This window comes from Ochotona curzoniae, unplaced genomic scaffold (assembly GCF_017591425.1).
Source record: "Ochotona curzoniae isolate NIBS_2020 unplaced genomic scaffold, NIBS_Ocur_1.0 contig_2318, whole genome shotgun sequence".
NCBI classification, from domain to species: domain Eukaryota; kingdom Metazoa; phylum Chordata; class Mammalia; order Lagomorpha; family Ochotonidae; genus Ochotona; species Ochotona curzoniae.
In genome coordinates this window covers 8,938,653-8,954,096 of record NW_024465419.1, presented here as the reverse complement: position 1 = coordinate 8,954,096, position 15,444 = coordinate 8,938,653, and the positions used below count along the sequence as shown (strand labels likewise).

General features: G+C 39.4%; 1 protein-coding gene across 2 annotated transcripts in view; it reads right to left on the bottom strand.

Annotated features, from left to right (window-relative positions):
* The window catches only part of INTS8 (integrator complex subunit 8), a 50,076-nt gene that overhangs the window by 22,077 nt on the left and 12,555 nt on the right, over positions 1–15,444 (bottom strand). For both annotated transcript variants that reach the window (XM_040972601.1, XM_040972600.1), the window contains exons 7-14: positions 15,258–15,365; positions 12,405–12,560; positions 10,514–10,614; positions 8,886–9,027; positions 7,234–7,304; positions 6,680–6,855; positions 5,148–5,281; positions 1,238–1,348 (exon numbers count right to left, since the gene is read on the bottom strand). In XM_040972601.1, the coding sequence (XP_040828535.1) occupies positions 1,238–1,348; positions 5,148–5,281; positions 6,680–6,855; positions 7,234–7,304; positions 8,886–9,027; positions 10,514–10,614; positions 12,405–12,560; positions 15,258–15,365 (999 nt within the window). The remainder of the gene's footprint in view (positions 1–1,237; positions 1,349–5,147; positions 5,282–6,679; positions 6,856–7,233; positions 7,305–8,885; positions 9,028–10,513; positions 10,615–12,404; positions 12,561–15,257; positions 15,366–15,444) is intronic.

Here is a 15,444-nt window from a genome sequence, read left to right as displayed (position 1 = left end):
AAAGCCACACCTGAGCTAAGAAGCCAGGAGCCAGAAGCTTCTTCTGGGTGTCCCAAATGAGAGCAGGGTCCCAAGGACTGCTTTCCCAGCCATAAGCAGGGGGCTGGATTGAAATGGAGCATTCAGACATGAGCTATATTTCTAATAAGCTCCCAAATGCTACAGATGCTATTACATGGAACACACTTTGAAATAAATCGCTGATCTACAGCACTGTCTTCCAAAGTCTTTGCTAATACTGCTATTAAAATAGTTTTATAGGGCCTGGGCACCGGTTCTAGTCCCGGCAGTCCCACTTCCCTTCCAGCTCCCTGCCTGTGGCCCGGGAAGGCAGCCGAGGACGGCCCAAGGCCTTGGGACCCTGCACCTGCTTCAGAGGCTCGGAAGAGGCTTCTGGCTTCAGATTGGCTCAGCTCAGCCATTGCGGCCGCTTGGGAGAGGATCATTGGACGGAGGATCTTCCTCTCTGTATATCCACCTTTCCAGTGAAAAAATAAAGTAAATCTAAAAAAAAAATAGTTTTATAAAAGCATCCTCTTTCTGTGGCCAGCAGGTAAAGCCATTGCCCATGTCTTTGGCATCCAAATGGGCACTAGTACGCGCCCCAGTTGCTCCGCTTCTGATCAAGCTCCCTGCTAATGTAGTCACAGGGAAGGCAGCAGAAAATGGCCCTAGTGCTTGGGCCCCACATTCATGCAGGAGACATCAAAGAAGCTCCTGGCTGCTAGTTGTGGGCATTTGGGGAGTGAATCAGCAATTAGAAGATTTTTCTCTCCTTCTCTCCAATACTACCCTTCCTTCAAATATATAAGCAAAATAAATCTTTTTTAAAGACACAAATACAATCACACTGCTAAAGCCAGGAACATATTCTAAGAAATATGCTATAAGGCTATTGTACATAGCATGAATTTACATAAACCAAGACAGCTATGAGGTTACAAAGCAATATAACCTTATGAGATAACAATTTTACGTGGTCACTGAAACAGCATTATGGAGATCATGAATGTAATGTCTTTCAATGTTGTCTAGACTTTAGAAGAAGCACAGAGCAGTAGCCATAAACCTAAGACCACAATGGTATAATCAGGTGGTAAAGGAAGGCTCACCAATCAATCCATTTTTCCAAGTATCATTTTAGCCTTGTATTAAGACTGGCAAATAACAGGTTGCAATTTCTGATTTCTTAGTAAATTTAAGCATTCTTAAAAGCATTTTATGCACTTTTACTCACCTTAACAGCACTACAGTGCAAACCTTTAGCCATGAGAATGTATACCAAATCTCGGGTTAAACTGTCTTTAATTCCTAGGATAACACCACTGTAGACAGAAGGTACTTCCCACTGAAAAAAAAAATAAAATTATATAAACATATGGAAAAAGTGAAATATGGGACTGGAACTATGGTCTGGGCCACCAAGCTGCTGCTTGCAATGCTGGCATCCCATACCTGTGTGGGTTTGAGGCCCTGCTGCTTTCCAATCCAGCTCCCTGCTAGTGTGCCTGGGAAAGGAGAGGAGGATAACCCAAGTGTTTGAGTCCATAAACCAACCTGAGAGACCAGAAAGAAACTCCTGACTTTGGCCTGGCCCAGTCCTGACTGTAACCAATGGATGGAAGATCTGCATCCCACCCAAAACTTTGTTTTACCAAATAAAATTTTCAAAAAATTGAAGCTTCGAATTAATTATTACTAAAAAAAAATAATAAAATAAGGAAATAAAATCTCGGTTAGAATTTTTCAACAATTTTCAGTCACATAAAAAATATATTCAGGGTGCAAGATGCAGTTGGAACAGGATAGATAATTCTGTACTGTAACGTAGTAAATAATTATAGTTGTAAAGCCCCGCATGGTGGCCTAGCAGCTAAAGTTCTCGCACTGAAAGCGCTGGGATCCCATATGGGCACCGGTTCTAATTCCAGCAGCTCTACTTCCCATCCAGCTCCCTGCTTGTGGCCTGGAAAAGCAGTCAAGGACGGCCCGAAGCCTTGGGACCCTGCATCTGCATGGGAGACCTGGAAAAATTTCCTGTCTCCCGGGCTTCAGATCGGTACAGCTCCAGCCGCTTGGGGAATGAATCCTCAGATGGAAGATCTTTCTCTCTGTCTCTCCTCCTCTCTGTATATGTGACTTAGTGATAAAAATATAATAAATCGTTGAAAAAAAATAATTATGGTTGTATCTCAAAACAGCTAGCAGAGAAGATTTTCAACATTCCTAACAAAAAGTAACAGTATTAATTACTGACAGATACACCATGAATGCATATATTACAATATAACACTGTGCTCCTGTAGTTGTGTGAAACATAATTTTAAAAAATGCACTAATCATTTCTTAAAGGAAAATGAATCATATGAAATGCTAATCAAAATCAAGCATTTCCACACTTCCTCCTTTCCTTGGGTGGGCCTGAGAGACAGCCTAGAACTTGAGCCACACTGCACAGGCTGGAGTCTCTGAAGTTCAAGGGAGTTCAAGGCCAGAGCAGGAAACACAAGCTACACTTTCTATGGCTGTAAGAAGGATCCAAGGATGAGGTAAGAAAACCTGCAGTATGGACGGCCCACATTCTAATCAACAGGAAGTAGTTACAGAAGATGATCCTTCAGCAACCTTAAAAAACAGGGGTCAGAAGTCTCAGGAGGGAAGGAAACAGGACAGGCAGATAGTAAGCTCAGACTCACAAACTGGAAGCTATACCTCTTCTGCCTTATGTAAAACAGTCCACCTACTTGTCAATCAAATGGCCCCGTTACGTGAAGCAGCTAGGACAAAATCTGGCACCCAAATGGGATCCTAGCACATGCAAGGCTACTATGCTGGGCCCTACACACTTGCTTATTTAAGCTTATAAATTATACATATATTATATACATATAATTATCTGGCTGGTTTTTCATTCATATTTAGCAGGAGTAAAGTTAGAAGTACTGACATGATAATTTTTCCTACATCTGCAGATTCTTTCTCATATTGGTAAGCTATGAAATGGTGCTTTAAAAATAATTTTCATTCTTATTTTTTGCATGCAGCAAAACTTAAAACACACAACCTCAAAAACAGGTAAATACATTAACTAGAAGTATTTATTTCCCTAAGATTTATTTTTGGTCTCTGAGCAACGGTTCAGTGGCTAAATCCTCGCCTTCCATTTGCTGGATACTACATGGGTGTCAGCTGTGTCCCAGGTGCTCCACTTCCCATCCAGCTCACTACTGTGGCCTGGGAAAGCAGTCAAGGACGGCCCAAAGCCTTGGGACCCTGCTCCCACATGGGAGACTCAGAAGAAGCTCCTGGCTCCAGATTGGTTCAGCTCCTTCCATTGTGGCCACTTGGCAAGAGAACCAACGGATGGAAGATCTTTCTGTCTCTCCTTCTCTTAAATATCTGCCTTTCCAAATGAAAAAAACTAATTTTACAAAAGAAAAAAATTATTTTATTGGGGCCAACATTATTGCAGAGTAGGTAAAGCCACTGCCTGCGATGCTGGAATCCCATATATATACTGGTTCAAGTCCCAGCTACTCTATATCCAATGCAGTTCTCTGCTAATGGCCTGGGAAGAGCAGCAGCAGATGCTTCCAGTATCTGGACCCTCGCCATTCACATGGGAGAATGAAACTAAGCTCTTGGCTTCGAGTTTCTGGCTACAGCCTGACCACAGTAGTCATTTGGGAGATGAACAAGTGGATGGAAGAGGCCTCTGTCTCTTCCTCTTTACATATAACTCTTTTAATCTTTCAAAAAATGAAAAATACAATTCTATCTATTTGAAATGTGGAGTTACACCAAGAGAAAGGAAAGACAAAAAGACTCATCTACTGGTTTACATTCCAAATGGCTGCAACAGCCAGGGCTGGGATGGGCCAGAGCCAGAAACGCCATCCTGGTCTTTTGCATGGGTGGCTAGGGCCCAAGTACTTCAGCCTTCTTCCACTGTTCTGATCCAAAGTTGAGCAGCCAGAGCTCAAATTAGCACTCATATGGGATTCCAGCTTCACAAGCAATGGCTTAATCCACTGTACCACAACATTGACACCTATATGTTTTCATTCAAAAAACTGTTTTGAATGGCCAACTTTGTGGCATAGCAGCTAAAACTGACAACTGTAATGCCTGCATCCCATATGGGTGGTGGTTCAAGTCCTAGCTGTTTCAGTTCCCTGATAACGTGCCTGGGAAAGCAGCAGAAGATCGCCCAAGTGTTTGGACCTCTGTACTCATATGGGAGACTCTGGATGAAGTTCCTGGCAACTTGTTCCAGCCTGAGCCAACTGGGAAACATACCACTGGATGGAAAATCTATCTCTTTCTCTCTGAAACTTTCAAATAAATAAATTTTTAAAAAAGCTTTTGAGAGGCAAAGACAGAAAGTGAGTAAGAAATGCATGCTTCTCCTTTGTTAGTTCCTTCACCAAATGCTTGCAAAAAATTTAAGACAAAAACTCAACTCAGATCTCTAACATGGGTGGTAGGCACCCAAACACTGAGCCCTGACTCTTGCCTTTCAGAGTCTGCAATAGCAGGAAGCTGAATTCAAGAGCTAGAGCCAGCCACAAACCCACATTCTCCAATGTGGCATGCAGGCACCCTAACTGGCAGCTTCAATGTGAGGCCAAACACATTCACCTCAGAGTTAGTGGCTTTAGTGGCTGAGAGACCGAGTGACAGCAAAGCAGAAACAGAAACAGAAATGTGAAATTCCTACTATCCGTGGCTTCATGCCCCAAATATCCAAAATTACTCGGGCTGGGTTCAGGTTGAAGCCAGGAGATGGGAACTCGGTAACTCAAGCGGGGCTCCCTACATGGACAGCCAGAACACAACAGTTTGAACCCTAGCAATTCAATTTGTCACACAAATGACTCAACATTCAGGTTAGCTACATATTCTAAGTCATGTAGATGCTCTAACAACAAGTAGAATACAAACAAACTCGTTTTTAGGCACCACTGATTTAATAGCATCTCTTTTTTTGGCATTTTCTGGTTTTCTATGTGAATGGATATTAAAAAACACAATTATAGCCATGTGAAGAATCTAAAATCGTTAAATAATATGGATCATTATTCTCAGAAAGGTCAAGGAGTAGCTCTTCTGTTAAATTACCTTAGGACACAAGTTAATTTTCTTACCTTATTGGACACAGTCCAGAATTGACGCTCTGAAGTCATACCATGCAATTCAATTAAAATCTGCCGTATCCTCCAGGGATCCACTGACAATATAAGCTGATGCTCCAACTGGCCAATGTTGACACTTGCTGATGCTATGAAAGGAGAAAAATTTCTATTTTAATAAGGATTCAATTCAAATATATAGATAAAAGTATAAACATGAAAATGATAGTATGTTGAAGGAAATTATATATGTTGGTATTATATCCATAAATTAATCCCAGGAACGATCTTGAGAACTGATTGATGAAACTCATCCTCATATACAAACTTAGCAATTTGGATTCTACCTGCATTTAACAAATGGGTGTATTTTAAAAGTGAAAATATAAACAAAAATAAAATCCAGCCATTGGTTCAAGCAAAGAAATACATAGTATTTATGCAAAGAATTAGCTTACATAAATAGGCTCTTACTGTCAAGCATGTTAACAAAGTATGTTTAAACTGTTACACTTAAGTAACAAACATTAAGAATGTATATATCCTGAGCAAAGGAAAGGACAGGTCCCTTTCTCAGAGAACCAGCAAGATCACTAAATTGCTTATTTATAACTCAGCTATTAGTCTTCAATATTTAATTTCCAGCATTTTCTGTTAGTTTTTTTTTTCCTTTGCGTATTCCTAAATACTCCAACAGATTAAATCTTGTGAGGGTCTGACTGAAGCCTTTAACACATTTATATTACTTATCTTGCAAAGGCTGGCGCTGTGCTATTATCAAGTAAAGCTGAAGCCTATGACACCAGCACCCACCAGTTCTGAATCCCAGCTATTCCACTGCTGATCCAGCCTCCTGCAAATGTGGCTGAGAAAGCAGTGGGAGATGGTCCAAGTCGTTGGGTTCCTACACCCACATGGCAGACCTGGGGGAAGCTCCTGGCTCCTGGCTTCAGCTTGACGGGCCTTTCCCAACGCAAATATTTGGGCATAGAAGACTCTGCCTCCCTCCCTCTCTCTGTAATCCTACCTTCAAAAAAAAAAATATATCATTTTCCTAAATTATGCTGCTTAATTAAAACAAACTGGATTTTCTACTTATATTCAAGAATAAGGGCAAAAATGGAAGTAAGCCATCAAATGACAAGGCAAAATGGACATTTGCAAAGGCTGAGTGCTTTGGCACAGATAGGCTGAAATGCAGAAAAGTCTGTACAGTTCTTGAGCCCAACATGCCTTACCACTCCCTTCTACCTATTTTTACCTACAAGAATACATCAGGAGCAGTGTGTTACCTTGGTCATTTTTTTCCAGCTGAAATCTTTTATGTATCTAGGTCTAAACCTTTTGGAGCACAGGCTCAGTAAAACACGAGCACCTAACTGTGTATTCAGAAATCTAACTATGGAAGAAAAGATTCACTTCTACCAATTACTGACATATTTTTAACGTAAAAGAAGTAAGAGGGAATCTTCAAATGTATTTCAATGTTAACTTGTAGAGAGGGGCAAAATATGCCAACATTTTAGCTGGCAGACTGGAGAGCTAACCTGGGATATCATAAAATGAAGTCACAGGTTTGATGCACAGATTCACTCTAGGGGACCTCTTCCTCATCTGATCGACAAGGAGCTTTCGTTCTTCATCTTTCAACAATGTCATGAAAAGCTCATGTGAAGAAATCATGAAAACATACTGCAGATCTTCCAACCCCAGACACACATTCCTAGATCAGTAAGAAATATTATAAAACAAAAAAGTATGTAATTTAGTTTAGGAAAAAACAATCACAAAAACAAGTATTTATTAACAAACCATTTAAAAAAAAACACAATTTCATAAACTGCCCAAAGTATTTTTACTATATTCTAAAATTCAGTTTTGGTTTTTATTTAAAATTGTGATATCAACCCTACAATACAAACACACACACAAAAAATAACTATACAACCCTGAAGAGTCTCCAGAAATTTGAAGTACACCTTCACTGGGTCTCACATAACAGTTACTATCTGGTATAAAATATACAGGACAAATTAAAAAAATAGAGATAATCTCACAGGGCTAAGCTCAAGGTTGTAAGGAAAAAAGCAGGGGGACTTACTTCAGAAATGCAGCCATGTTTCCTTTCAATGAATCTGAAGCTTTTTCTAAATTTATTGATCGTGAACATACCTAGGAATGTGAATAATTTCAATTGAATATGGATTTTTAAAAATGTCTTCCAGTTTGATAAGCTGTAATTCAAAGACAACTGAATTTTCCAGTTTTAATTCCATGTATCGATTAGATTTTGTACAGTAACTTAAGAAATGAATGTAAGGAGTAGTACTCCTTTAAGGCGGGGAGTAGAATGTGACCATTTCATTTCAATAGCCACAGGTATTTAAACAGAGAAAAAATAAAATCTATTCAGTATACTACCACAATCTCTCAGAATCCATAAATTACGGTGCCAAGACATACACAGTGATAAACTTTAAGAATCAGCAGCGCCTGCTAGAAACAACAGCTGAAATGAGTCCTTCTAATAGCGAATGGGTATAGAACCAACGGCTTAGAAGGTAATTAAGGTTTAAAAAGCAAGCAATGAAAACAAATAACACAAGTTAGTCACAGAAACATTGGTTAGCTACAAATAATATTTTCTTTTTATTATTCATTCTCTAGAATTTCGTCCCCTATACCCAACTGTTGCAGATACCTGGGGAGTGAACCTGGATGATAGCTCTGTCAGTCTCTAAGAAGATAACAACTTTAAAAATTGTTTTTAATTTTGGTACCTCAAAAGATTAAATCTATATGAGCAAAACTTAAATGACAAACTGTTAAACTTAGTTACAAAGGAAATGGAAATTAAACCTCAATGAGATACTATTATATAACCTCATCAAGTCTAGTCTGACACTATCAAGTGTTGGCAATAATACTAACCAGTGAGAACGCTCAGATAGGTTGGTGGTACAAATCACTTTGATATTGTTACATAGCAGATATACTTTCTGTGTATGTAAAAGAAAAACTTAGAACTTGCACCTTGATATATGTGCAAAAATGTTCCAAGCAGCATAACATCTAGAAACTATAACAACCAAAACAATCACAAAAAGAGATGGACTTTGGCACAATCCATGTTTTAAAACCTTAGAGCAAATGAAAAATAAAATTGTATATGCAACTGGAATAAATTTCCCAATGCAATGTTTACTCAAAGGAGAAGAGGAACATATATTATCGGAAAATTGAAGAATACTCTAAGGGTATGTATAAGTGCTACTAACTATAAATAAAAGCAACAATATGACTATTACGGAAGACAGGAAGTAGCTATCTAAAGGAAAAATCAAGGGATTGGTAAAGGAAAACCACAGACTTCAGAGTGCCAGCAACATAGCATTTCCGCAAATAAGCAATGTGCTTCCTGTAGTTCTTTCAATGTCTTTTTCACGACTTAAGAAGCAGAGACACAGACTTGCAGCTTATGTGAGCAGTCAGAGGATTTTAGTAGACTTGTTTCGCATATGACCGAAGCTTTCAGTAAGAATTAAAATTATGAGTGAGCCAATTACAAAATTCCTAAAAACAAAGGAGGACACAAAGAATACAACAAAGAGAAAAAGCAGACATAAAAAAAGAAATCTAGAAAAGAGAAGAGCAAGGAGAAGCACATGCCAACATCTTAGCATGGACAGGCGAGGTGAGAGGGCCCCAGCAAGCTTTAAGCAAAACTACCAAACAGGCTGAAACGTGTCTTACCTCAAGAAGAAAGTCTATTTTCTCCTTATTAGGTCTAAGAAACAGCTGGTTAAATTGAACACTAACTGTTCGACCTTCCAATATATCACGGACTGTGTTGCAGGCACATATTTTAAAACAGATTTCATCTAGAGCTTCATTTCTGCAGAATATAAAGATAGGTCCACTGACGTTATTTCCATTATAAAAGAAAGGTGTGCACTATAAAACATTATGCATAAGAAAAGTGATTTATTTCTAAGACCTATTTTTTATTAGAACAGTAGATTTACAGAGAAAAGGAGAGACAGACATAGATGGCAAGAGATTCTCCATTTGCTGGTTCACTCCCCAGTGGCCCCAAGTGCCCCAATGGCTGGAGCTGAGCCAATCCAAAACCAGTAGCCAGGAACCTCTTTTAAGTCTCCCACATGGATACAGGGTCCCAAGGCTTTGGTCCATTAGCCAATGAATTTCCAGGGCACAAGCTGGGAGCTGGATTGGAAGTAAAACAGCCAGGACACAAACTGGCGCCCATAGCCAACACTGGCAGGTCAAGGATTAGCCAGTTGAACCACTGTGCCAAACCATAGTAAAGATTTTAAAATATTCAAACATACCAATAAATAGCTTACAAAAAGGGAAAAACAAATTGAGTTCATGAAGAAATAATTCTCAAATAAGACAACAGAATGGAATTCTACATACAATTTTCTTCCTCTAAGCACTTCTAAAACAGAACAGATGAGGAACCAGCAATATGGCACCCCTGGCTGCCTGGAACACCAGCTTGGGGTTCTGACAGCTACACTTCCAATCTAGTTTTCTGATAACACACTTGGGAAGCTGACAAAACATGACCCAAGTAACTGGGTCCCTGTCACCCACACCGGAGAGCAAGATGGAGTTCCAGCTTATCGGCTGCTAAACCTGGATGTTGTGGCCATTTGGAAGCAAGCTAGCAGGTAAGTTGGAAAATCTTCCTTTATCTCACTCTCTTGTCCCTGTGTCATTCTGCCTTTCAAATAAACATATCATTGGGCCAATCCCAAATGAACAAATATCATATGTTCTCTCGGCTACAAGGCAACCTTCACGTCAAATACAAGATCAGTACACGAATACCGGTAAACATGAAGGTATACATACTCATCTAGAGGAACTGTACAATAGCGACTGACATACTGAGAAGGGAAGTGTACTGCAGTATCCATCTCTACTCCCAAATAAGAGATGGACTCCAGAGGAACAGTTAAATACATGTGGACAATAGGATGTTGGACTTTCTATCATTGTTCAAACCTACAATGTCACGTTACACTTAAATAGCAGAATGATGGACTTGCAACTGTTCTGGAAGGACTATGCTATTGTAATAATAAAGGAGAAAACAGCGCAGGGTGGCCCTATGGGGAGGTCGGAAGGGGAAATTTCTGAGCCTATAGAACTATATCATGATAAATAAAAATTAAAATAAATAAGTAAAACAGACTAGATGAACAGACCTGAGAATAGCTTCTCTGGCTATGTAAATGTCTTTCATTAAGACAATTCAAAGCACCGTCACAAGTTCAAAGATAATTTCAAGGTGTTTTAGATACCATAATTCATGTTTTGAAAACCAAAAATTAATTTTTGAACTTACTTACCCTTGTTGAGCTTTCTGAAAGAGTTCTCTCAGGACTGACTGCCGGAACTGAACAGGTAAACTGAAGGCTAAGTTATCTTCAATGAAAATCTGGATTACCTCCTAGAACACACACACACAAAACCGCACCCACCTCAAAAACAATGCAAAGGTTTCTACACTTTTTTCAAAAAATCTTTTTTTCAAAATTTATTTATTTTTATTGGAAAGTCAGATATACAGAGAGGAGGACAGAGAGGAAGATCTTCCGTCTGATGATTCACTCCTCAACCTGCCACAGTGGCTGAAACTGCGCCAATCTGAAGCCAGGAGCCCGAAGCCTCTTCGGGTCTCCCACATGGGCACAGGGTCCCAAGGCTTTGGGCCATCCTACATTGCCTTCCCAGGCCACAAGCAGGGAGCTGGATGGAAAGTGGGGCTGCCAGGATTAGAACCGACACCCATCTGGGATTCCAGCATGTTCAAGGCAAGGACTTTTGCCACAAGGCTACCGCGCCAGGCCCCAGAATCATTTTCATAATGGAAAATATAAGCTGAACAAAATGATAAAAACACTTCTGCCATTATTCCTAAAATTCTACTAAAGGTAAAAATGACCCCCTCTCTTGTATTAAAAATTAAAGATAATGGACTGAAATGAGATAGGAGAAAAAAATCAGTCACTAAGAGACAATTCAGTTCTGTTATTCAAACATGGTTCATAAAACAAGATTCTTTGAAAAAGCAAATTAAAAATAATTCAACTGAGCAAAGAATGAAAACAAACAATTCCAAAGTTTAAATGATTTTAAATATACTTAGGAACTAGAAAACACATAATCACATACATATTTTAGCTCTCTAACAAGCAGTGGAAGTGAAAAACAATTTAAAAAAAAAAAAGGCAATAAAAGCTAGCACTGCTGAGGTGCCAAGTAAAGCCCTGCCTGTAATAGCAGCATATCATTTGGGCACCAGTCCACGTCCTGGCTGCTCCATTTTGGATCTAGCTCTTTGCTCTCGTGTCTGGTCCCGACACCCACATGGGAAACCCCAAAGCAGTTCTGGGCTTCGATCTGGCCTAGCCCTGACTGTTGGGACTATTTGGAGAGTGAACCAGTGCATAAAAGATAGCTCGCTCTCCAATTTTACATTTCAAGCAAAATACATCTTTAAAAAGAAAGAAGTGATAATGAAGGGAGATGGGAAGACGAATTTCTGGAAACAGGTAAAATTCAGCAGACGTTAACTCTGAAGCACTCATAAAGGCAATTTCAAAACTACAGAACCACCACACAGCAAAACACAAGCAGGGGAGGGCTTCACGGGAGCAAGTCAGCCACTCCCAGACACGGGAAGCAACATCTGCCTCAGCCTCAACTGCTGCATCAGCAGCAAAAATGTTCATATGGTGTCCTATTAATGTAAAACGTTGAATATTTCTAAGACCCTTCTGCATACATAGTGTAGTAGTAAATTTCATCATCTCTTCTTAACAAACCAAAACAGCTAAGACTGTAACCAGTGCCCAAATGGGATGCTGGAGTCACAGATAACAACTTCACCAGCCACATCACAATGCCAGCCCCTATAATTAATTTTTTTAAAAGACGTATTTATTTATTTGAAAGTCAGAGTTGGACAGAAAGAGATCTGCTGATACATTCCCAAAGATGGTGACAACAGCCAGCAGAAGACCAAGCCAAAGTAAGGATCTTCTTCTTGGTCTCCCATGAGGATGGCAGGGTACAAGCACACGGGCCACCTTCTGCTGCTGTCTCTGGACCACTAAGCAGGGCGCCAGATAGGAACAGCCAGAAGACCTACACAGGATGCCAGCATGGCACGTGGTGGCATTACCCAGTACTCCACGACAGCACCCCCCATAAACGCAACTTGATCACCTATCTTACCTGATAGTTGCCAGATCGCAAACAAATATGAACTTGACTATAAGGAGTCAGTTGTTGAGATGTGCTATCAGAAGAAGGTACAAGAACATCACATGCTTGACAATAGCCAGCTAACCGCTTCTCATCTATGGCACAATGAAGAGACAATGAACCTATCTGTAAAGTAAGAGGTATATATCATTATCTACCAATGTAATATATCCCTGCAGCCCAACATCCCTATAGTGCATCTTAACAGCAATAAATTCAGAACTGGAGAACTATCAAAAATTAAAAAGCTAAAGGTTTAGAGCAGAGGTCAGCCAACTACTGCTTAGGTAACAGAAATCAGGCTCATGGTCTGCTACTCATTACTTGAGCAATTCTGAGCGAATAACTTCAAGAATTATAAAAAGGAAGAGAAAAGTAAGAACATGCAATAGAGACTAAACATGGCTCACAAAGCCTGAAATATTTATCATGTGGCCCTTTAAAAATATGTTGCTGGGGCTGGCTCTGTGACATAATGAGTTAAGCTGCCACTAGCCACATTAGCATACCATAGGTACACTGGTTCAAGTCCCAGGTACTGCACTTCTAATCCAGCTCCCTGCTAAAGGTCTGAACAAAGCAGCAGACAGCCCACGTTCCTGAGTTCCTGCGCCCACGTGGGAGCTTCAAATGATGTGTCTGACCTTGGCCTGTCCCAGCCCTGGCTGCTGCGATCATCTGGGCACTGAACTAGTGGACAGAAGGTCTCTCCTTATCTAACCCTTTTAAATAAATGAATCTTAAAAAAATACTATTTCCCTAAGATTTATTTATTTTTATGTGAAAGGCAGAGCTGCAGAGAGACAGAGCCCCTATCCATCAGTTTACTCCAAAGATAGCTACAATGGCTGGAGCTGGGACAGAACTTCTGGGTCTCCATGTGGGTGCAGGGGCCCACAGACTTGGGCCCTACTTTGCTGTTTTCCCAGGCCACCAGCAGGAAGCTGGATTAGAAGTCAAGCTGCCAGTACTTGACCTGACACCATTACGGCATGCTGGAGCGACAGGAAGAGGCTTACCTTGCAACATCACAGTGCCAGTCCCATAAATAAGTCCTTAAAAAAGAAAACATTTGCCAAACACTGGTTTTGAGTTTTGAAGCTAACATGCAAAAAGTGGACATTATTATCACTCTAAGCAGACAGGACAAATAAGACATTAACAGTGAGTGACCACTGTCAAAACCAGCCTTAAACGTCTCAAAATACATATGCCAGGCAAATATGTAAGAGAGATAAACAAACAAATGAAAAAAAAAATCATAGCTCAGTCAACTGGAAAAAAACAAGTTTCTTTAGAAAGATACATTTGGAAAAAATAAAATATTGCAAACTTTACTTGAAATGCCATAACTTTAGAAATTTGATGATTTCCTCATGCAAAGCAAAACTGGACTATTTTGTTTGTTTGTTTGTTTGTTTGTTTGTTTGTTTGTTTTTAAGATTTATCTGAAAGGCAAGGTCAGAGAGAAAGTCACAGATCTTCCATCTGTTTACTCCACAAATGCCCACCAAGGCTGGGCCACAAGCCTTAGCCCCAGGCTGCTGCTGCTTTCTCAGACATAGGGAGTGAGCAGCAAGGAAGCAGAGCCCCCAAGACTCCAAGCAGGAGGCAGCATAAGCTGTTATATGACACAGTCCTCCAAATGGGAATTCTTAGCGGCCCTGGAAGAGATTAAAATTTAACCTCTTGAGGACTTAATCTTTTTCTCTACTGAAGCAAGAATTTTTCCAGGAACATGAAAACTTGGTCATTTGTTTTTGAAATTCAGTAACTTGAATGGAAAAGAAATTTGTTAAAAGATATTTTACTCATTAACAAAATAACATACATATTTTAAGATATTCACTATTGATTAAAATATTGAGAAAAGTGTACCTAGAAGCTAATTTTGTTTTCCCCAAAAGATTTAACTTTTTTCAATTATCTCATTATTATTACGTACAGCTTACAAGGTGATAACATTTATTTACAACATGAGAAAAATCACAGAGGCAGCCCATGTTCAGGGATAGAGTAGGTGGGAAGAGCAAGTGGGAGAAAGCAATAGATTTCCACTTCTGTCCTCTGTGCCTACAGCAGAGAGCAAGAGCTATATTTTTCATAAGGTTCACTTAAAACGTGAGCTCACCGACACCTGAGCTATGTTCAGGGCTATAGAGGGCCATAAACCGAAAGGTGGAACAAAGAGAAGCATTTCTGTTAGAAGCCAATTTTCTATATAATAGAGCTTTTAAAAAAAAATAAGAATCATTAACAAAGTAATTATTTTTCTAAGAATTTAACCCACTAGGAACTAATTTTACAATTTTGTGAAAATCTTAAAGACACACTATGTTTCAAAGTTGCCCTAAGTGATCATTTTTATTCCTCAATTTAAGCCTTTATAGATTCCTACACACTGGAAAGTGACATAATGGGTTAAAAAGCACATAAAAGTTAACGAAATTTATACTTGGAGGTACAAGTCACACAAGTTTATAATAAAGATTAAATAACCTAAATGCTCAAAGATAAATGAAGCAAATCAGAACAGCCCTGTAACAGAATGATACACTTAGAATGCTTATGCAAAGATTTAAGCACAACATAAAACAGAATATTAACAATATGAACTTAGCTGTATAAAAACATAAGGAAAAAAAGGAATAAGCTAAAACAATAAAAGGATTATTTCCAGGTGGTAATAAAGATTCTTTAAAACTAGCTTTCAGTATCTTTTTGAACTTCTCAAATTCACTTTTTTGAACATATTACACCAGTTAAGTCCAAAAAATCCACAGATGTTGTAAGGGACTATATACCTACGATAGCCGCATTTACCTCTGCAATTAGTTCTTTCGTCCTGAAAAACTTTTCTTTGGCATTTTCATAGGCAGCTGCATTTGTGGAGCCTTGCTGGAAGTATGCTGCACCCAAATCATAACACACCTGAAACAGCAGGAAAACAAATCCGTTTAATCATTGCGTACATACTTTGGAGCTAAAAGGATTCAAAATTGATCTTAGG